The sequence below is a fragment of the Macrotis lagotis genome, chromosome 8 (genome assembly GCF_037893015.1).
Source record: "Macrotis lagotis isolate mMagLag1 chromosome 8, bilby.v1.9.chrom.fasta, whole genome shotgun sequence".
NCBI lineage: Eukaryota > Metazoa > Chordata > Mammalia > Peramelemorphia > Peramelidae > Macrotis > Macrotis lagotis.
Window position 1 is genome coordinate 24,448,407 of NC_133665.1, and position 23,659 is coordinate 24,472,065.

The following is a 23,659-nucleotide window of genomic DNA, read 5'->3' on the forward strand; positions in this document are numbered from 1 at the left end:
CTCCTACTGGTACCACTCCCAGACCCAGACCACTAACTCTGACAAGTTGCTGATCTCTATCTACAGAAGAGACACTAGGTGGTGCAGTAGATAGTGCCAGAGAAGACCCATTGTTCTGAGTTCATATGTGACTTCAGACACTGGCTAGTGACCCTAGGCATGTCGCTTACCCCTATTTGCCTCAGTTTCCACACCTGTAAAATGACACAAAAAAAGGAGTAAACCTAGTCTTCTCTAACTGGCTGACTGGACCTAGAAGGGTCTTTTGTGACCATTTACTCCTAAGCCCACATTTTCAACTTGGGTACAGGAGGGCTTTCATTAAACAGGTGACCCCAAAGTCAGAGAGCAAAGTTGGAATTAGAACCCAGATGCTAAATCCAAAGCCTTTTGATTATACCCACAGGCCTCCAACATTTTGATCCCAGGAATGCTTTGCAATTCTTAAAAAGTTTTGAGGACCTCAGAGAGCTTTGCTTTTTTTGTGGACTAAATCTAACTATATTTACCCCATTAGAATTATATCTGATAAAATATTAAAAATATTTATCAATTCATTTTAAATAACAAAAGCACATGTTCTCAAATATTTTTATTAAAAATCATATTTTCCAAAGATAAAAATGTTGATCAGAAGAGTGGCATTATTTTATTTGGGTGAGGAGAAGCAAATCTCTTTAATAGAAGACAGTTGGAATCTCATAATTTGTTCCTGCATTCAATCTGTTGAGATAGCATTTGGGTTAAATATATGAAAACATATACAGAATCTCATAATTTGTTCCTGCATTCAATCTGTTGAGATAGCATTTGGGTTAAATATATGAAAACATATACATTCTCACAGATATATTTTTGGAAAAAAGAAGGATATTCTTCCTAGAAATAATTAATAGTAATAGCTCCCTAGTATTATTGAGGGTAAGAATTTTGACCTTGTGGGTCCCCCTGAAAGAGTCTCCAGGACTGCCAATGGTCTGCAAATCACACTTTGAAAATAGCTTGATCTAGGGGCGGCTAGGTGGCGTAGTGGATGAAGCATCGGCCTTGGAGTCAGGAGTACCTGGGTTCAAATCCGGTCTCAGACACTTAATAATTACCTAGCTGTGTGGCCTTGGGCAAGCCACTTAACCCCATTTGCCTTGCCAAAAACCTAAAAAAAAAAATAGCTTGATCAGGGGCAGCTAGGTGGATAGAGCACCAGCCCTGGAGTCAAGAGGGCCTGAGTTCAAATGCAGCCTCAGACACATAATAATTGACTAGCTGTGACTTTGGACAAATCACATAACCTCACTGCCTTGCAACCCCCCCCAAAAAAAACCCCAAATGTCTTGATTACACTAATCAATTAAACAGTTGGGCTCAATCAGACACAAAGAGCTGGGTGCTTGATCGATGTTTTTTTCCTTTCAAAGCACCTGAACTGAATTTGAGTGAGGGGGTGCTGTACTAAGTCACCAGCCTCACTTTCTCCTCCAGAGTCACTTTAAACTAATTGATGAAGCAATATTTCAATAATGAAATTCCTAGGTTCAGACCATTTCCCATATTAGCATTTCATCAGGGAAAAGGTCTGAGTCTAACCTTTGCTTTTAGCAAATTATCTTTTTTCTCTGATTTTGAAAAGAATTTAAATTCAGAGCTTTTATTTTCAAACTTGGCAGTATTAAAAAGATACTTTGTTTTTAAAAAAAAAGAGCTATGAAATTGTCATTATAATGTCCAGATGTGATTTTGACAAAACTGCTTTAAATCTAATTAAAAAATTTGTGAACTATATAAAAGCAAATTCTGATACACTGACTTGAACTTCACAAATAAAGTATGGTGTTCTCTGGTGCCTTTTCTGTTCCATATTTTAAAGTGCATCACAGAAAATTATATACTTAGAAAAGATCAAAAGGATTGTGAAGTGAAGGCCCATCTGGAGAAGTCTGAGGGAAAAACAATCTCTCTAAAGAAGATAAGAAATGAAAAATAACAGTATCACTTAAAACACAAAACAAGCTTTCCATTTTAAAAATTTTATTAAGAAACTTTTTTGTTTTTGTGAGTTGAAAGAGTTTTTTAAGCTCTGTAGATAAGTAAACAGGATCCCAAAGGAATTAGAATTGGGAAGAAACAAAACTCTCTTTCCAGATGATATTGATGGTATACCTAGAGAATCCTAAAAACTCATCTAAAAAACTACTGGAAATAATTAGCAGCTTTAGCAAAGTCACAGGATATAAAATAAACCCTTATAAATCCTCAACATTTCTATATATGACTAGAAAGATACAGCAGAAAAAGCTAGAAAGAGCAATCCCATTCAACATAACTTCAGACAATATAAATATAAAAGTTGAATTCTTATAAGATTTATATGAACTGAGGCGATGTAATTACAATTAGAATCATAAATAAACGTCATCATTGCACCTACTGTGTTGCATAACATATCACTAAAAGGAAGTTGTTTTAACTGAACGACGAATTTTTTTTTTATCATGTTCCAGAGAATAATCAAACATATTTCCCTCCTCACAACAGAGATGGAGATGCCAGAATATGCCAAACACCAACAATTGGTTTAACTTTACTATTTTTTTTGTTATAAAGGCAGAGTTCAATTAAGGGTTGAGTGGGAGGCTGGTGGTGGTTAAATAACTATGATGTAAGAATAAAATGGATCAATAACATTTTTATGAGAAATTTTCTTGTAAAATAGTTTGTATTTCATCAAGATGGTTGGTTGCTAGGGGTAACTGGCAAAAAAGTCATACTATACAAATGAAGGGCAACACCTATCAACAATCTTATTAGGAAGAGAGGTTTTTTCCAAGAAGATGATGGAAAACCCCACCCTTCTGATTGGAAAATGAGTCAGAAGCTTATTATCTTCCCTGAAGAAAAGAAAACAGCCCCCTTTCCCCTCCAAAAACCTATCCCAAAACCAAACCACACAACAACACCAAAACATGGTCTTTCTATTTTCTTAACTCTGTCTCACTGGAAACAACTATTCACCAGGTTGGCATTATTCTTCTCTCATTTCTCTTACATCAAATGCCAGGCCCTTGATATTTTTTACAGCCTTAACACTGACATTCTTCCCTTCCTCATCAATGCCAACTGCTACCAGGCCAGTTCAAGCCTACATTAGTACTTATCTGAACTGTTTTGGTAGCCTCCTGACCTTTTTTCTGCCTCTGCCTTTGCTTTTTAGCCCATCCCCCTAATGCACGCAACCCACCAAACTTCATAATGTTCAAGAAACAAGGAGCCTTAAAGCAAATTTTTAAATCTTTAATTAATTGATGGGTCAGTCTAGAAAAGATATTCTCACTACACTTTTTCTAGAGAAGCTACTGAAAAATTAGAAGGCCCCATAAGGATGTGACTCTGATACAAGAATTCAGGATAGGTTACATAGAAAATCAATTTTTTTAAATTAAGCAGAAAAAACAGTTAATGACAAATGAACTATATTTAGATATGTCTTTAAAATCATGCAAAGTGATATTATCTTTTCTATCAATGAAAAACAAAACCCACCCAATTTATATGAGTTCTTTTTAATATTTAAATTTAGCTTTTTCCAATAAAAATAACAAAAAAGTTTAAATCATTCTTATTTTGGATGATGTTTGCCCTAAAGAATGAACACAGCAAAAATCATGACCATGAACAAATAAAAGCCTAGTAATCACACCTTAGTCAGTTAGTTATGAGAGGTGGTATGTTAAATATTTATTTTTAGGTTTTTTCAAGGCAAATGGGATTAAGTGGCTTGCCCAAGGCCACACAGCTAGGTAATTGTTAAGTGTCTGAGGTCGGATTTGAACTCAGGTACTACTGACTCCAGGGTTGGTGCTCTATCCAATACGACGACTAGCTGCCCCCATTAAATATTTTTTAAAAGGTCCTAAATCGGGGCAGCTAGGTGGCGTAGTGGATAGAGCACTGGCCTTAGGAGTCAGGAGTACCTGGGTTCAAATCCGACCTCAGACCCTTAATAATTACCTAGCCCTATGGCCTTGGGCAAACCATTTAACCCCATTGCCTTGAAAAAAAATCTAAAAAAAAAAGGACCTAAATCCATCTTGTCATGCTTATAGAATTAAAAACATAGAAAAGTAAATCAATAGGATTTTTTTTACCCATCTGTTTTATCTACTTGAATTTGTGCTTGAGAGTATGAAGGTGTAAAGAGAAGCAATCACACTTGGAGGGAGGGACAGAAAACTGAAGATCCCAAGGATGAATAAAGGTCCAGCTCTTGTTCCAGTAGTCATGGCTTAATCACATTCTTACACTCGCCTCCCCCGCCCCCCAACATTGCCCAAGAAGTCTTACAAAGAATGAGGTAGATCAAAAAGACCAGCCCAACAAGTGTTCCTACATTTTCATTTCTATTGGGTGTATATAAAGCATCAGGTATTAGCAGAAGGGAAAAAAAACACCTCTCTCCACCTTTCACACCCAGCCTGATGGGAACAAGTGCTAATACTTTTGAATATTATTTGCACTGGATTTCAAGGAAGTTTATCTTGTAGTGAACATCTCTGAGAAGGGAAGAGTTCTATTTATCAAAGGAAGTTCAAAACAGAATTGGGAGACAGGTATCAACTACAGGAGATGGAGGGTGCTACAGATGAGGTCACTTGTAGAACCTGTCAGGTAGGTTCTCCTCATCTATCTAACCCAATGTTCCCAGTCTCCTTAGCTGGTTCCATTGTCCTTTCCCCATTTCTTATGTATGGGTACCATTCTAAGTCTTTTCTCTCTCTACATTCTCTTGAATGTTGATCTCATCTGCTGCCATAGATTTTAAATATTATCTATATGAAGATTACTCCCAGATTTATCTCTCCCATACCAATCTTTCCCACCTGGTTGACCCTTCATTTCTCTCCCAAAGCACCTCAAACTCAATCTACTGAGAACCAAATTCATATTCTTTTCTTCTCTCTATTGTGAACTTATATTCTCTTACCTTCATGCATTCCTGAGATGTACCACAACTTCATCTCTAACTCTTAGAATTCCTATCTGTTTTCAAGGCTCTGCTTATGTCATTTTTTTCCAGTCTTCCCTAATCCTCTGAGTTACTGTGTTTTCTCTGCCTTCTCAATTTTTCCCTAAGTACTTTGAATTTCTTCCTTGTTCCATCAAACCATTGGGTGACATACATAGTGTCTCTAGTTCTTCTTTTCCCTACCCTATACAGGACCCCTCCTTGAGTAGGGACATTATTTAAAAAAAAACAAACAACCTGGTCTCACACACTTAATAATTACCTAGCTGTGTGGCCTTGGGCAAGCCACTTAACCCCATTTGCCTAGCCAAAAAAACCTAAAAACAAAACAAAACAAACAAAAAATAACAATCTATGAAACTTAAGTATAATCCTTTGCCTTCTGTCTGTAACAAATTTTTGTTAATTGCTTAACTGGAATAAAATGAATTACTCCTTGTTTTCCAACTCTATACAACACTGGGGTAGAGGGAACAATCCCATCAGAAAAAAAAACTAAAGCCTTAAAACTGGAGATAGCGGGGCGGCTAGGTGTCACAGTGGAAAGAACGCAGGCCCTGGAGTCAGGAGTACCTGAGTTCAAATCCGGCCTAGACACTTAATAATTACCTAGCAGTGTGGCCTTGGGCAAGCCACTTAACCCTATTTGCCTTGCAAATAAACAAAACAAAAAAACCTTAAAAAAAAAACCAAAACTGGAAATAGAGTAACTTTCCCAAGATACAGTATACTCTTTAGTTTGGACTTCTGGAGTCAGTCAGGAAGACCATCTTGAAATTCAAGTCAGAAATTAACCTCTAAATGAGAAGGAGAATAGAGAAGTTGAATAAAGACCTTAAAAAAGAAATAGGCTAGGAGGATTCCTGGTCCTATCAGTTCAAAGCTAGCCTCAGGAACTCACAAGCCCCGTGACCCTGTGCAAGTCACTTAAGCCCCATTTACCTTAATTCACTGGAGAAAGAAAGGGCAAACCACTCCAGTATCTTTGCCAAAAACCGTAAATGGTCTCAACACCCAAGGAGCACCAACTAAATATACCAGGTCAGGAGAGAGAAAGAGGCTGAATTCATTATTCATATTCTCACTTTCACCCTCCAGGACCTGAGACAAAGTCACACTTCTTTTGCTATTTCAGGTACAAAAGGTGCTGGTGCAAAAGGCATTGGTTTTGGAATAGGAGGAACTGTGTTCAAATGACACCTCCTCTGCAATGCACACTTGGTGTGACTTTGTATACTTTATATCTCCTTGGGTCTCAGACTTCCTTATCTGTGAAATAGGGAAGTTGAATAAGATGACATCACAGGTCCCTCTGGTCCTGTGATTTATGAGCTCCCATTTGAACTAATACAGTTTAATCCCTTATTCCCCCAATTTTTTTAGTTGAAAGCAAACAGTAAAATGTATTTTTTTGTTTTTTTTGTTTTTTGCAAGGCAAATGGGGTTAAGTGGCTTGCCCAAGGCCACACAGCTAGGTAATTATTAAGTGTCTGAGACCAGATTTGAAACCAGGTACTCCTGACTCCAAGGCCACTCCACTCCACTATACCACCTAGCCGCCCCCAAATGGATTTATTTTAATTTTAATACCTGCCTCCCTTTTTTAAAATGTCTCCTATATCTGTCTATTTATATAAAGTTAAATGGTAAAACCGAGTAATAGAAGATGGAGGGAAAATACTCAAAGTAATCTTGAAAATATAATCGATAAGGGGCAGCTAGGTGGTACAGTGAATAAAGCGCTGGCCCTGAAGTCAGGAGGGTCTGAGTTTACATCCAGCCTCAGACCCTTAATTCTTACTTAGCTGTGTGACCTGGGGTAAGTCATTTAAACCCAATGCTTTGCAAAAAAAAAAAAAAAAAAGAAAAAAGAAAAAAAAGAAAATATAATATAATATAATATATAATTAGATAGTAGTTATAAGAACAATGGCATTTAGTAGAATACAAAGCAACACCATGGAGTAGACAGTGCCCTAGATTACAGTCAGATTTTGAGAAGACTGGTCTAAATGATAGTTCTTGAGCTCTGACATTCAAAAACTTTTGGGATTCATGTCCTATGAGAAGCAACACAACAAATGAATAGAAAGGCAGCCTGGAGACAAATCTGATATTGCCAAACCTAGCTGTGTGGCCCCAAGCAAGTTATTTAACCCCTATGCTCTCAGCAATTCTAATGTTATAGACAAGGTACAGATTTGTACTGACAGAAGAAATTCTCACCTGGAGCACCTATGGGAAAGAAATCAAAGGTCTGTCTTATCTAATCCCATCTTAAGTGCCTCTCAAGGTACAAAACAAGTGGTCATAACTATGAACAGCTAACACTTCTATTTCTAGAGGGCTTCCTAGGTTTGCAAAGTGCTCTGTGTATATTATCTATCTCAGTTGACTCTCTCAACCATGTCTGAGAGGTAGGCACTATTAAATGAAGTTGACTTCTCAGGGTCACCAACATTAGTAGAGTATGACTGAAGCAGAATTCAAACTCTGTTCTTCTTGATCCCAAGGGCAGGGTCTAACTGTGGAGTGATTATTAACAGGGGCACAAAGAAAACTCAGTTTTTAATCATCTTTTTTTCAGATCATGAGGGAATGGGGAAAAGAGAAAGACTTTGTGTGGCAAGTGATCAGGAAAATAACTTTTGAGTAGCCAAAGGTGGAAACTCCTATGGAAGTATAAGATTATTAAAATGGAATGAGAAGAGCTGTCATCCTCCTTGAGAACTGAATACAGCAAGGGTCTGGAAGCCTGAGGAAGCTCACCTGACTTTTTATCTGTCACCACATTTTAGGTATCAGGGTGAGAAAACAGAAGCTGCTGGCAAAGAATAACAGAAACTGGTCAAAAGAAGACCCAAGGCAGTGTCCAGAAAAAGAAAACAAAGGATGTTGCCTGCTTCAAGCCAAAGGAAGCTGGAATTTATGTCTGGGGAGAGAAGACTAAGAAACACGCTTCACTGTCTCTAATCTTGAAAGCCACCTGTAACAAAATAGCATTGTGTGGAGACTAAATATTCTAGAGTATAAGAGAAGGGAAAACTTTCACTTGACCTCATAGTGTGTCCTGCCAACTAAAAAGAGAATGGAATAATTCCTTGTGATGCTTTTGCATTTGGACCATTCTTACACTTTATTAAGTGTAAGATTTGCTGTTTGGCTGCAGAAAAACATGGAAGTAACTTCTCTGATGGACTTATGATAAAGAATGCAATCTACTCCAGAGACAGAGCTGGTGGTATCAGAACACAGACTGAAGCACATTTTTATCTCTTTTTTCCACTTTATTTCTTGTGAGGTTTTTTTTATGGGGGGCGTTGTTTAATCTTACAGCAAGACTTAGTAATGTGTAGACAAATAAAAATGTAAATTGAGAAAAATAAAAATATAATAAAAAAGGAAAAAGAAAAGATTTTCTGTTCAGTCAATTATCAGCAGAGGGTTGAATAGCAGGATTCTGGTGATAGTAATACAAAATTACTCTATTTTCACAGGTTTCTTTGTTTTTAACTCTTCACCTACTTTGTCTTAACCTCCCCCAAACACCACCACAATCTGAAATTGCCACGATCCAAAATTTCTCCAGCAGTCAAGAGAAAAGAATGCCAGATTGAACATCAGAGGAAGTGACTCAGTTTCTTCGTCCATAAAATGAGCTGGTTGGATTAAATGTCTTTTAAAGTCTCTCTGAGCTCTAAATCTCGATCTAGTCTTTCTTCATGGAGGAATTCTGCCACAGACAGCCAAAAACAATGCCCCAGAGGGAGAGCCTTAAATCCTTACAGGTTTCAGAATCAATGGAACTGGGGAGATTCCCTGGCTCCTGAGTTTCTACTTAAAATCAATATCCTCAAGTGATGAAAATTCCAGCTAGTCCTTTTTTTGCATGCCAAGAGTTTCCCAGTATCCTCCCCAAGAGCACAGTTATTACTTAAACTTGTGTATGTTTATGTGTGTGTGTTTCTGTGCATATGTTTACATGTAAGCAAACATGCTCGGAAGTGAGGGTCTTAATTTCATTAATTCAGTCTTAATAGAAGAATGGGTAGGTGACCAATCACTCGGCCTGGGCTGATGTATCCATTTTCCTTCCCATTTCCAAGTGTGAAGCCAGGGGCAGATTTGGAAACCATGTAAAGCATGCATGGTGTGTTAATGGAAAAAATCTGGTAGCAAGATGCCTTGGGATTTTGTAATTTTCCTATAAACTGCATCGCTGATATGCAAACCAAGGTCTATATCCCCCTCCAGTCATCCCTGCAGCCAACCCTCACCTCACTTCCCTAGGCCCACAAACTTCCAGGTCCCCTCCCTGGTTTGTTTTATGATCCTAGTGATTCATTATTTCTTAGGGTGGGGCACCAATTTTGGCATATGTGGTATGAGTTCTACAGGTCCTTCTGCATATATTTCTGCCAGAACACATGAAGGGGGAAAAAAAATTAGCCTTTGTCCTCTGAGTTGGGCAGTGATATGCTAGACTTGATGGCCAAAGAAAACATTTCCTTGGAACCATCCTCATTTGAATAGGAAGGTGGCCTGTCAAGTCCATAGTATTGGGGGAACTGAATTCAGATAGATACATAGTTGGTAAAGGACCCACATTGACAACAGGAAGAAGATAAAATTTCCTTTTATTTAAAGAAACCAGACTTGGGGCAAAATACCAGGACTCTCATTCAAATGTTATGGTTTAACATAGCTTTTAAAAAACATACTTTTCAGGCATTCAACCTAAAAAGAAATTTTGGCAAAACTTCTCTAGGCAACTTTGTAATTTACTGGATAAAGAAGTCCTATTTATGAGCTGTATGACCCTCGACAAGTCACTTCTCTTAAGTTCTTTATCTACAAAATGAAAAGGTTGGACTTGATGGCTCTGATATCAGTTCTAGCTCTAAATCTATGGTCCCTGTAGACCTTGTTAGATTTTCATAATAATTTATTGTTTTTTCCCCAAAATTCTCAGATATATTTCATAAGAAAATATATTTTTTGTTCCAGCTAAGAGGTCAAGAAACAGTGAGGAAAGATCATTTAAGAGGGGCACTGAGAAAAGTGAAAAGAATTAGGGCAAATTTGACAGGTTCAACAGAATGGTGAGGTTTAAAATTTTTTTTGCAAAGCTAGGGTGATGTATCAAGTAATATGAGAGCTATATTGAGAGAACAATATTATGGGACTGTCCTATGTCATCTCTAAGGCCTATACTCCTATATAATTATATAATAATTCTTATCTCCAATGCCAAGAAGAATGCTACATATTAAAATTCTATCAAAACAAATCTGCCTTTGACCCAGAACCAACCTCAACCTGCAATCCTAAATCCTATTTTATTTTATGGGCCCCAAAATACTGTTGAAGAACATTCAGGTAGTATTTATGCCTATGGCATAATTATATCAGAAGATACAATCTAAATAAAATAGCATATAAACCTTAAAAGTACTAATTGTTAGGTGTTTTAATTGTTGTTGTTGTTGTTTTCCATTTTCTCTAAACGAGAGCTTCACTCTCCATATTGAGACCGAGTACCATAGAGGTTTCCCCATATCTTGTCAAGTGCTACAAATACAAGGCCTTTTAAAGGATGCTTCTTTATCTCTTTTACCTTACAAAGAAACTCAGTGTTAATATATCCTTGCCATATATATATATACAATTCACTGAACTTTACTAGCTGCTCCCTCTACTGGTCAGAAAAAATTAAGACTACATATAGGAAAAGACTTCAATTGTCTTGAAGAGAATAGACTCATGGAGTCTTTTTCCCTAATTCTATTTTTAAATAATTTTCAGGCATGTATTAACAAAGAAAGATATAACTAATATGATGTTGACTAGATTTGGGGTCAGGAATTGTATCAGAATTTCTCTTGGCATATAATTTTTAAGTTTTATAAAAAAGTGTACTGTTACTTTTAAAAACATAGATTTAGAGCTAGAAGGATCTTCAGATGAGGAAACTGAGGCACACCAAAGTTAAATGAGGTTCCCAAGAATACAAGGGTAGCAAGTGATACTGAAGTTCTATAATTTCCAAGGACAACAATCTTCCCATTCATTTTCACCATTAAACCTCTATGTCTACAACTACATTTTTTCCATCGAAATTTCTAAATGAAAAAAATATATATATTCTGACCTGTAATTGAGCAATACATTTTTATTAAGCTTCTGTTATATGCTAGGCATATGCTAGGAACCAAGAATACAAATAAAAATGGTTCCTGTCCTCAAGAACTATAAAAATAAGCAAAACAACGTTTTAGAGAGAAATATTTAGAGAGACTGGCTTTAAGATTTGAAGAATATGAACAGAGATGAAAGAAATAAGCTAATTTTTTTTCCTTTTTAAAAAATATTTTGTTTTTTAATTATATACAATAGTAGTTTCTACCCATCATTTTTTTTTTTTGGTAAGGTTTTGAATTTTACAACCCCCCCCCACACACACACACAGAAGACAGTCTGATAATCTTTACATTGTTTCTATGCTATACATTGATCAAAATTGAATGTGATAATAAGCAAATTTTTAAAAAGGAAATCACCACCTCCATAGATGAGTAGCTGAAGGCTGTGTCTGTGTGTGTGTGTGTGTGTGTGTGTGTGTGTGTATGAAGATTCTCCCCAAAAGCTTGAAATTTATGGATTCTAGATGGGAAAACAACTTCTTATGTATATGATATGTGGGGAGGGAAATATTTTAAAGTTTTTAGTTGTTAAAACCCTGAAAAATGCTTTAAAACACAAATTCTCATAAATTAACTTTAATGGGGGGGAGTAAGGAAGCAGTATGATACTATGGAAAGAGCATCAAGTTTCACATTCTCCTGATGATCTATAGTGCTCATTACCTAATATTACCTTGAAGTCACTTGATAAAAATAATCTTCCTGTATCTCAGTTTCCTTATTTGTAAAATGAGGGAGTTAAGATTACATAGTCTCTAAAGTCCCTTACAGTTCTATATCTGATTCTATGTCAAATTTTTATCACTACTTTTTTAAATGTTTTACCCTTTCTCTCAGTTTCATTTTCCTCACATATAAAGTGAGAGGGTTGGACTACATTAATGGCTCTCAAAATTTTTTTATCTTAGGACCCTTTATATCCTTAAAAATTACTGATGCCAGGGTTGGCTAGGTGGCACAGTGGATAGAGCACCGGCCCTGGAGTCAGTAGTACCTGAGTTCAAATGTGGCCTCAGACACTTAATTATTACCTAGCTGTGTGGCCTTGGGCAAGCCACTTAACCCCATTGCCTTACAAAAAATAGCACCTAAAAAAAAAAACTATTGATGTCAGGGCAGCTAAGTGGTGCAGTGATAGAACACCAGACCTGGAGTCTGGAGGACCTGAGTTCAAATATGACCTCAGACATTTAAAAAAAATTACCTAGCTGTTATAACCTTGGACAAGTCACTTAATCCCATTCTCTTTCAAGAACTAAAAAAAAAAGGAAAAAATTACTGAAGGCCTTCAAAGAGATTTGATTATATGTGTTATATAAATAGTTTTATAACAGACACTAAAAACATAAGTCTCAGGAACTCCAAGGGTCCCTGGACCACACTTTTTGAGAACCACTTGCTAAGATGATTTCTTAGTTCCCACCTTTTTGTTAAAGTTTTTGCAAGGCAGTGGGGTTAAATGACTGGCTCAAGATCACACAAGTAATTATTAAGTGTCTGAGGCCGGATTTGAACTCAGGTCCTCCTGACTCCAGAGCCAGTGCTCTATGCACTACGCCACCTAGCTGCCCCTTTAGGGCCCTTCTAATACTCAAACACCTCAAATCAGCCAACCAGCCAATCAACAGGCTCTTTTAAAGTGGCTCCTACACTGCAGGCACTGTGTTAGCCACCATGGATACAAGTACAAAGAATGAAGCAGTCCCTCTTGGTAAAGGGCATCCATGCTAACAGGACAGACTCCCTGTCATGACCCTGGCCCAATTAAAATGACTCCTAAGTAACCAAAAAATTTCCCAATGCCTGATTGTTCATGGCCATTTGCAGAAGTTATTCTCATAAGCCTACAAGAGTTGCCTTTTTACATAAAGGGCTATAATGTAGCGACCCATGATCATTATCCCAACATGGAATACTTGCAGTCTTCAGATCTGACTTGTGGTTCAAACATAGGTACAGAACAATGGATAATGAGGCAAAAATACTATCCTATATTTAACATGCGTAAAGAGTCAAACAAAATATACCTGCTCCTGGATCCACTCCTTTCTTTCCAACCCACTCTGGTATATTTGTTTAGTATAATTATTCCCCTATCCATCCCCTTTCTTGTCAGTTTTAGTGACAGCTTTCAGAAATACTGGGATTAAGAAATCTGCTCACTGGAAAAATTCCTGATGTAACATGATATATATATGTATGTATATATATATATATATATATATATATATATATATATATATGAAATGAAATCACTTTTCTACACAGAACTGTCAGTTGGTAAAATTCAGCAGGCTAGGTTACAAATGAATGTTTGAACATTTTGACCTTCTCTTGTTTCCAAAGACTTCCTAATTCAGTGAAAATGAGGTCACAAATAGGAAGTAGACCTGGCTTCTCAACCATCAGTATGGGTTGCCTTAAACAGCTGAAAATGAATAGCTAAGTATGTGACTCAGACCAAAAACATTCCATTAAGTTGCAGAAAGGGAAAAGTATAATCAACTTGGTGTGATTTTTGAGTGTGAGGACAATAAGTAATTTTTTTTTTTTTTGCCAGGCAATGGCAATGTGCCCAAGGCCATACAGCTAGGTAATTATTAAGTGTCTGAGGCTGGATTTGAACTCAAGTACTCCTGACTCCAGGGCCAGTGCTCTATCCATTGTGCCACCTAGCCGCCCCAATAAGTAATCTCTGATTAAGCAAGAAAATAATTTTTTATGGGTAAACCTCTTAAAAATCTAAGATCAACTGAGAGACCATTTTGCCAAAAGAATTTTAGAATGTAATTTTTTTTTAAAAAAATAAAGATTTGTAACAATTCTCTTTCTTTCAGATCACATAAAAAATTGAAACCAGCTCCACACCAAGAACCTAAAGGAGAAATATCACAATTGTAGATTGTTTTTTACTACATGATTTTCCAGAAAGCATAATCTTTTTGAGAAGGGGCAAGACCCAGACAATATTAGCATTTGCTGGACAGGGAACCTAAGGAAATAAAGCTACCAGTAACATCCTCCTGTGTTTGGATAGCTCAATGGCCCAGTGTCCATGGGGGTAGGAAGACACAATGACAAAAAATTATCAGTACTCACTCTGTAATTTTGCAGATTATCATAGTCCTTCGGCCAGAAGTGGATTAATCCTTTCACAGAGGATCCAATCAATCTCCTTAGAAGAATGACAGCCACAGCTCAAGCTCTGAAGGAGGTCAACCTGTCTACTTCCACCCCCCCCCCCCCTTATTAGTAATGATCATAAAGGGTACCTGGAGTAGAAATCCCCAGAGTGCTAAAGTTTATCTCAGATCCACACTCAGGGGAAGCAGAGACTAGATTAAAGGCTTCCAACACTCAAATTAGCTCCTACTCATCTGCAGATAAATCACCTGCACTTTGGTTGAGCAGGAGAGCTAGTCATCTGTGTCTGAAATCTGATGCTTGCCCCAATAGAAGTTGCTCAAGGTCTGAATGAAGAAAACATAGAAGATGAGCCTTAAGGGTTTGCAGGGCAGGCACGCCCCACTCCAGGCAGAGAACTTTTTTTTCAGGTTCTCAGTTAATACAGTGAGCTCTTACTGAACCAAACAGGCAGATGCTGCAACTTGTGGGGTCCCAATTGCAGAGGATCCCTGAGAATTTTGGCATTTTTAAAGTTCAAACATGATTGATTTTGTTTTTAATAGATGCAAATCTTACTGTGCTGAACTTTAGGATTCAGAAAGTCAGTCTTTCCAAATATCACCTGTATAACATATAAGAAAGGAATTTCTGGCTTATTAACTAAAGCCCCATATTTGTATGACTAACCCACCTGGAGTGACAGTAAGAGCTGAAATAAACTGAGATATGGTACAAATATAGAAATCTAAACCAATAAGCTGAACTGATATTTCTCAAAGTGCTTTTTGAAAAGTAGGTAGTGCCATATAAATAGAAGATGCTTTTTATTATAAATAAACATGATTATTTATTGCCAAATTGGTCAAATAAAATTAGTCATCCATACAGTATTTTAAAGATATCACTACAGGGGGCAGTTAGGTGCCTTGGAGTCAAGAGGACCTGAATTCAAATGTGATCTCAGACCCTTAATAATTACCTGGCTGTGAGACCTTGGACAAGTCACTTACCCTCATGGCCTTGGCCAAAAAAAATAAATAAAGGGATTATTACAGGCAGCCAAATCTGTATAATCCAGTTTTATACTGACCAAATTCCATGTAACTCTGCCCAAAACTTGCTGTAGTATACTCAGAATCCTGTTTGAAGCCACTAGGCAGGAGGGAGAGTGGAAACAGAAGTGCCTGGGCTCATTCTGTTCTATCAAAACCTTCATCAATGCTCTCTGGACCCATTCTGTACATAATCTTGTCAAAATTCAGACACTAGTTACTGATAGGTTATAAAAAAACAGCATTTCCTCTTCCCAGTGAGGTAAGAAGCTAAACTAAGTCATCTTAGTTTATCTCATTTAATTCAAAACCATCCTGAGGTAGGTGTTTATACCATCCCCATTTTAAATAAGTCCCCAAGGTTAAGTTAACTCAACTTTATGCAGCTCTGCCTCATTTATATAGTACATCTTCCCCCCAATATCCCCATCTAAATCCCTTGAGGTGCTGGCAGATCATTGGAACCTAATTAATGTTTAATGATTGATTAATATTCCTAATTCCTAGCACTGTCTCACAAACAGTAATGGATGCTTGCAGATGGATGGATAATCACCATTTTGGTTGATGCAAATAATAAAGCCTTGCCACCCTATATTTGCTAAGTGTCTTATTTCCCTTTCAAACTTCCCTGAGATATGGCATCACGAGATTTTCCATTCCCCTTGCAAGGAAACTTTCTGATCCTTGAGGGCAGGGATTATATCAGCTTTCTATTTGTTGTTTGTCCTTCATTCTCAAAGAAGACCAATGACATCATGAGGGTGATGCCTTGCACATGAATTCTACAAAAATTGAGGCAGAGCTGCATAAAGTTGTGATATACACACATATGTATATTTGTATGCATGATATACACTCATATTCACTATTCAGTTAAGCTATATGTTATTTACTATTTTAAATATTTTTTTTATCTATTTAAGGCAATGGGGTTAAGTGACTTGCCCAAGATCACACAGCTAGGCAATTATTGAGTTTCTGAGACTGGATTTGAACTTGGGTCCTCCTGACTCCAGGGCCAGTGCTCCATCTACTGTGCCATCTAGCTGCCCTACTTTCTAAGAACTTTTCCAGACAAAAATTATAGTTCTATAACTTCAAAGTATCAATAGATCAGGGAAACTAGGTAGCACAGTGGATGGAGCACTGACCCTGGAGTCAGGAGGACCTGAGTTTAAAACTAGCATCAGACACTTAATACTTATTTATCTGTGTAACCTTGAGCAAGTCACTTAACCCCACTGCCTTGTAAAAATAAAAAAGTATCAATAGATCAAATCTATAAAGACTCAGGTAACTGAAAAGAGCAGAACCTTAAAGTCTTAGTGTGTGATTAACACCTGATGGCTTCCCTTGGCTACATCACAATATTTAGAAACTGTGAATAAGTATGACTGTTTTATAAGGCTCATATCATTATATTTAAAAGCAATTCCTACCTGTACTTACTCAAAAAATAATGAAATGTTGCTTAAAAATAAATGAAAACCAAAATTATACCTGCAAATATAAGCAGGGTGGAATATTTTGGTGCAGCCCATTCAGAGGTTACTCTTAAAAGACCGCACCTTAGTGCTCAAAGATACCTTAGAGATCATTTTGTCCAAACTTTCTCTACAGGAGGGTTCTGAGTCATGAGCCCAGTCATATTTTAAGAGGAAGAACAAGAATTCAAAAGAATTTCAAATCCAGCATTCTTTACATTTTGTTCTATGATGTTTTAAGACTAATGTATATACTTAGAATATTTTTTTTCGTGACAAGGAAAGTTTTCTCTAGAGTACTAGAATAAAGAGTAAAGATTTGCACATGATCTAAAAATATATTCTACACAGACTGAAAGAAGTGAGAGTTCTGATCTTGTCTGGTAGGAGTGAAAATAGAAGCAATAAGTCAGAGAAATACAAAATGAACAAAGAAAGTGTAGATTCATGGAATTTTGTAGTCGGATCTGGCTCAACTCCCACCCTCTTTTATTTTTATAAATAAGGGAATAGAACTCAGATCTCCTAGTCCTAAGTCACTGTTGTTTCTGGGTATAAAAAAAATGGAAAAATCAATGGACAACTGTGGGGATTAGGTATATAAACTGCTATGGTGTTGAGATTAAGAGAATCAAACCCTTACTTAGTAACTGGGGCTTGGGGACAGAGGGGATGAGGAACAACTTATTTAACAAAAATTTACTGGTAGTGTTCAAATAATTAACTTTAAAAAGCCTTCCACACTATATCTTTTCATAAGAAAATTAATAGAGTTCATTTTCTCACCTTTATCCCATTTACTCTCAGGGGAATGTACTTATGAGGACTACAATTTGTCAAAAGACAGACAAGGGAATGAGAGACAAAAAAAAAGAGGAAATTAAGATAATTTACCTCTGAATAACCAACTATGCAGTTCTCTATGTCACAGATTAGCCACCTCTGATATGCATGCCAAAGCAACATTAGATTTTTAGTAATTTTGGCAAATGGGGGGCAACCGGGAGAGGTAGAGTAGAAATAACTGATAGCATCGACATTCTAAGTCTCCTGAGCATTTAGAGCGATAGGACCTTTGCATTCCCTCCTGAGGAGTATGCCCAATTAAAACAGAAATAAAGTGAAATTACAGTGATTAACACTGATCCTAATAAAGTTTTGACAGAAGGCCTGTTATGGGATACAGCATATAACATAGGACTTAGTTGATGTGTTAGTTTATTATTTATTTAAAAAGACGAGGCAGAAAGAGAGAGATTGGGAATTGGAGAATTATGAAAACACGTCAAGAAATTTTTAAAAAACAAAATAAAAAAATTTAAAATTTAAAAATATATATAGTATCCCAAAAGTTCAAAGTTTAAAACTGGGACGTCTTATATTTTATGACACAATATTTAAGCCACAATCTCCCTTGGAAAGAAGATAGGCAGTATAGACTATATTGTACCAGTTTGCTGGATTTCTCAAGTATTTTCTGATAGAATGATAGGAACAACCCAAACCAGTTGCCAACAAAGTACAATCCAAAGAAAATCCAAAAAAGAAAGAAAAGATTCTTAGGAGAATCTAGAGTAAATATCAATAAGGAGAAAATTATTCTGAAGTTCTACAGATTTGTGCTATGTAGGGTTATCTTCATAGTAATAAAAGCAAAATTACAAACAAAATAAAACTTGCTAAATTACCTGAGGCACAGAAATTGCCATTTGCCATTTGTGACATTTCTGTTAGATTTCAAGGCCAAATCCAAAAAAGGAATTAGGAGTCATGCAAATGTCCCATCAAGTCCTGAAGAGTGTCCGGCCTGAAACAACATAGAGAAAACACAATTATATTTTGCATATAATATAGACACACTGAAATCTTAGGAATAGACTATCATTTTTCAAAGAATTCCCATGCATGACATAATATGATTATGAAAGTATACTTATTAACACCCTAAAATAACAAATCATATTTGAACTAATAAATTTCTGAATATAGGATAAATATAATTTATGCAGTCATAATAGCCCATTAACTAAGTACATCTAATCTCAAAATGCCCAGTTTAGAGAAATTGCTGAGAAGTTAGTCTTTATATTACACAAAAATCTGCCTCCCGGAACTTCTTCTGCTCTATAGAGCCAAGAAGAAGGAGCCTAGAAAGAACAAATCCAAGACCGGAGATGGAAGGTAGGTGGTGTCACATGTATGGACATAATCTACCATAAATGACTCCCTACTGCTACTGTCTTTCCAAAGAAATTCCAGTTCAATTCTTGCATGAAATTCTAAGATTGATATTGAATTAGAAGATAAACACAAGGTTGATACTTATATATTATTCATAGGTTCTTTGGATGGGTCATACTGGCATGTTTCCTAACATGTTTCACAATGCACACAGTACACTAAAAAACAACAACAAAAAACCAACCCCCCAAGTTTCTAAAATGAATTGTACTGTAGCTTTATCATCATCTGCAAATTTCCAAGGAATTAGCTAAACCCAATGCAAACATCATAAAAAGTCTTATGGGGTAACAGATTCAGAGTAGAAGGCATTTATAAGATTATTGAATCCAATCTCATCATTTAAAAATAGGTATTTTATTTGTTTTAATTAGAAAAATCTTCCTTCTCATCCACTGACTTCACCCCTCTACTTGAGAACATTGAAAAAAACAAGAAAAATGAAATTCATTACAAACAAGTAGCAATCAAAAAAAATTTCCACATGGGCTATTTAAAAAGAAATTTGTTTCATTCTGTATTGAGTTCTTCCTTTAAAAGATAAAGGTTAGGCTCAGTAAAGGTTAGGGGTTAGGCTCAGTTATGTGCTGGACCAGGTGGAAGGAGTCAATTGTTAAATTTTCAATGTGAGCATTGGCATCAATAAAACTGGCAATCACTACAAACTAGGGTTTGATTTATTGTTTTGTTGAGAGCAGTCAGGTGACCCAATGGATCCTTATCTGTGAGATCTCTATCAATGAACTTGGAATCAGGAAGAATCATCTTTATGAGTTCAAATTTTGGCTGTGTGGCCCTGGACAAAATCACTTAACCCTGTTTGCCTCAGTATCCTTTGCCAAGGTACTGTGATCCCAAATGGGGTCACAGAGTTAGATATGACTGAAATGAATCAACAACAATGACTTAATGAAGATTAAACTTAAAAAGTGTACTTCAAAAAGATACTAGCATATTTCTGGTTAAGAAATTCTTCAGGGGCAGCTAGGTGGCACAGTAGATAGAGAGCCCTGGAGTCAGGAATACCTGAGTTCAAATCCAGCCTCAAACACTTAACAATTACCTAGCTGTATGACCTTGGGCAAGCCAGTTAACCCCATTTGCCTTGCACAAAGAAAAAGAAAAGAAAAGAAAAGAAATTCTTCAGACCAAGTAGGATTTATCCCAGGAATGCAGGGTTGACTCAATATTAGGAAAACTGTTAGTATAATTAATTATATCAACAACAAACCTATCAGAAATCATGATTATATCAATAGATGCTGAAAAAGCTTTTGACAAAATACAGCACCCATTCCTACTAAAAAAGACAAAAGTGTAGGAATAAGTGGAACTGTTTCTTAGAATAATACGCAGTATATCTGAAACCATCAACAAGTATTATATTCAATGGGGTTAGAGACATTCCCAATAAGATAAGGGGTGAAACAAGTCTGCCCATTATCACCACTACTATTCAATATTGTATTAGAAATGTTAGCTTCATCATTAAGAGGAAAAAAAGAAATTGAAGGAATTAGAATTGGGAAGGAAGAGACAAAACTCTCACTCTTTGCAGATGACATGATGGTCTACCTACAGAATCCCAAGAAATCATCTAAAAAACTACTGGAAACAATTAGCACCATTAGCAAAAATCGCAGGATATAAAATAAACCCTCATAAATCCTCAACTTTTCTATATATGACTAGCAAGATACAGCAGGAAGAGCTAGAAAGAGAAATCCCATTCAAAGTAACCTCAAACAATATAAAATACCTGGGAGTCTATTTGCCAAGACAAACTCAGAAACTTTTTGAAAACAATTACAAAACACTTCTCACACAAATTAAATCAGATTTAAATAACAGGGCAAATATCAACTGCTCATGGATAGGTAGAGTTAATATAATAAAAATGAAAAATTCTATCAAAACTAAACTACCTGTTTAGTGTTCTACCAATCAAAATTCCACAAAATTACTTTAATGAGTTAGAAAAAGTTGTAAGTAAATTCATATGGAGAAATAAAAAGTCAAGAATTTCCAGGAATTTAATGAAAAAAAGTGCAAAAGAAGGGGGCTTAGCCCTACCTGATCTAAAATTATATTATACAGCATCAATCATCAAAACTGTTTGGTATTGGCTAAGAAACAGAGTGGTGGACCAGTGGAATAGACTAGGTGCAACAGCAGGAAATGATTATACTAATCTTCTGTTTGATAAACCCAAAGAGTCCAGCTACTGGGATAAAAACTCTCTCTTTGATAAAAACTGCTGGGGGAAATTGGAGTTAGTATGGAAGAAACTTAGATTAGACCAACACCTCACACCCTTTACCAAGATAAGATCCAAATGGTTACAGGATTTAGACATTAAAAAAACAATACTATAAGCAAATTAGAAGATCAAGGACTAGTGTACCTGTCAGATCTATGGAAAGGGGAGCAGTTTATAACTAAGGAAGAGATGGAGAATATCACCAAAAACCAATTAAATGATTTGATTACATTAAATTAAAAAGCTTATGCACAGATAAAACCAATGTAACCAAGATCAAAAGAAATGTAGTAAATTGGGAAATAATCTTTACAACTAATGATTTTGACAAAGGATTCATTTCTAAAATATACAGAGACCTGAGTCATATTTTTAAAACAAAAAGCCATTCCCCAATTGACAAATGGTCAAAGGATATGCAAAGGCAATTTACAGATGAGGAGATCAAAGCAATCCATAGCCATATGAAAAATTGCTCTAAATCATTAATTATTAGAGAAATGCAAATTAAAGCTTCTCTGAGGTACCACTTCACACCTCTCAGACTGGCCAACATGACCAGAAAGGACAATGATCATTGTTGGAAGGGATATGGGAAATCTGGGATACTAATACATTGTTGGTGGAGCTGTGAACTCATCCAACCTTTCTGGAGAGCAATTTGGAATTACGCCCAAAAGGCAACAAAAATGTGTATACCCTTTGATTCAGCAATACCACTACTGGGTCTACACCCTGAAGAGATGATGAAAAAGGGTAAAAATATCACTTGTACAAAAATATTCATAGCAGCCCTGCTTGTGGTAGCAAAGAATTGAAAATCAAGTAAAAGTCCATCAACTGGGGAATGACTTAACAAGCTATGGTATATGTATGTCATGGAACACTATTGTTCTATTAGAAATCAGGAGATTCAGGGAAGCCTGGAGGGATCTGCATGAACTGATCCTGAGTGAGATGAGCAGAACCAGAAAAACATCATACACCCTAACAGCAACATAGGAGTGATGATCAACCTTGGTGGCCTTGTTCGTTCATTCAGTGCACCAATCAGGGACAGTTTGGGGCTATATGTGATGGAGAATACCATCTGTAGCCAGAGAAAGAATTGTGGCGTTTGAACAAAGACCAAAGACTATTACCTTCAATTTGGGGGGGGGGGGGGAGTTATCTTATTATGTGATTTTGATATCTCATAGACTTTATTTTTCTTCCTTAAGGATATGATTTCTCCCTCATCACATTCAATTTGGATCAATATATACCATGGAAACAATGTAAAGACTGGCAAATTGCCTTCTGTGGGGGTGGGGGAGGGAAGTAAGATTAGGAGAAAAATTGTAAACTCTAAATAAAATCTTTAAAATGAAAAAAAATTCTTTAAATCTCAAATTTATTGAATCTCACATATTTTCTATTATAACAAAGTAGCAATGACTACTTCCAATGTTCACTAGCTCTACCACTATGCCCCCAAAAGAAAAAAGAAAAAAAAAAGGTAAAACTGTCTAAATCAATTTCACTTGAGAGTTTACAGACAGATGAGAAACCCTGGAATCTGGGAAGAAACTAACAACAGCAACAACAACAAACAACCAAAAAAATCCTACAAATGCTGAGCAAAAACAAAATAGCTAGGCTGGAGTGGCTTACATTACTTATATTTCTAACTCTTGTTTCTCATCCAAATAATCAAGGAAGAAAAGGAAATGACTGATAGCTTTGACATTCTAGGGCAATACTTTATTACCTGGCCAACAAATTTCCCTTGCCCTTCAAATAGATTTGATCTGATAACAGATACCTGTGCAGAATTACAAAAGTAACTCTATTAGGAAAGAAACCTAATACTGTTTTAAAAAATTGGGAATAATTTTGCTCTCAGCTGAGTTAATACTCAGCCTCCTGAGCTACCTAAACAGCCTTCCCAACTGCAGTGTCCAAAGCAATGGTAGAGAGAGCTCAAATGCTGAAAGGCTTGATAGGGCTGCTTCAGCAAAACCTACCCCCCCCCCCCCCCCCCCCCCCCCCCCGTGTCTTCTTCCCTTGAGCAACATATGTGCTATTAGGTAATAGGATGAATCTAATCTTTTCTTATCAAGTGAAAATCATCTGCCATGCTCTTGGAGACAGGGGCCACTGTACAGGCTGAAGTAGCAGTAGATTTGGGGGACAGAAGAGGTATTATCTTGAACAACCCCCAAAGAATTTTTGAAAACCCAAGAAACAGTTTTGTTTAGCAGTTAAATGGAGAGTCAAGGAGGCTAGAA

The 23,659-nt window shown here is 36.5% G+C and overlaps 1 protein-coding gene and 1 long non-coding RNA gene across 10 annotated transcripts in view; one reads left to right on the plus strand and one right to left on the minus strand.

Annotated features, from left to right (window-relative positions):
* LOC141495326 (uncharacterized) overlaps positions 1-8,372 on the plus strand; it is a 92,167-nt gene extending 83,795 nt beyond the window's left edge. The window contains exon 3 of the long non-coding RNA XR_012470736.1: positions 7,819-8,372. This is a non-coding gene — a long non-coding RNA (uncharacterized LOC141495326). The remainder of the gene's footprint in view (positions 1-7,818) is intronic.
* Positions 1-23,659, minus strand: part of KANK1 (KN motif and ankyrin repeat domains 1) — a 241,969-nt gene that overhangs the window by 49,484 nt on the left and 168,826 nt on the right. For all 9 annotated transcript variants that reach the window (XM_074196525.1, XM_074196524.1, XM_074196523.1 and 6 more), the window contains one exon: positions 18,577-18,695. In XM_074196525.1, the coding sequence (XP_074052626.1) occupies positions 18,577-18,613 (37 nt within the window). In that variant the 5' untranslated portion in view covers positions 18,614-18,695. The remainder of the gene's footprint in view (positions 1-18,576; positions 18,696-23,659) is intronic.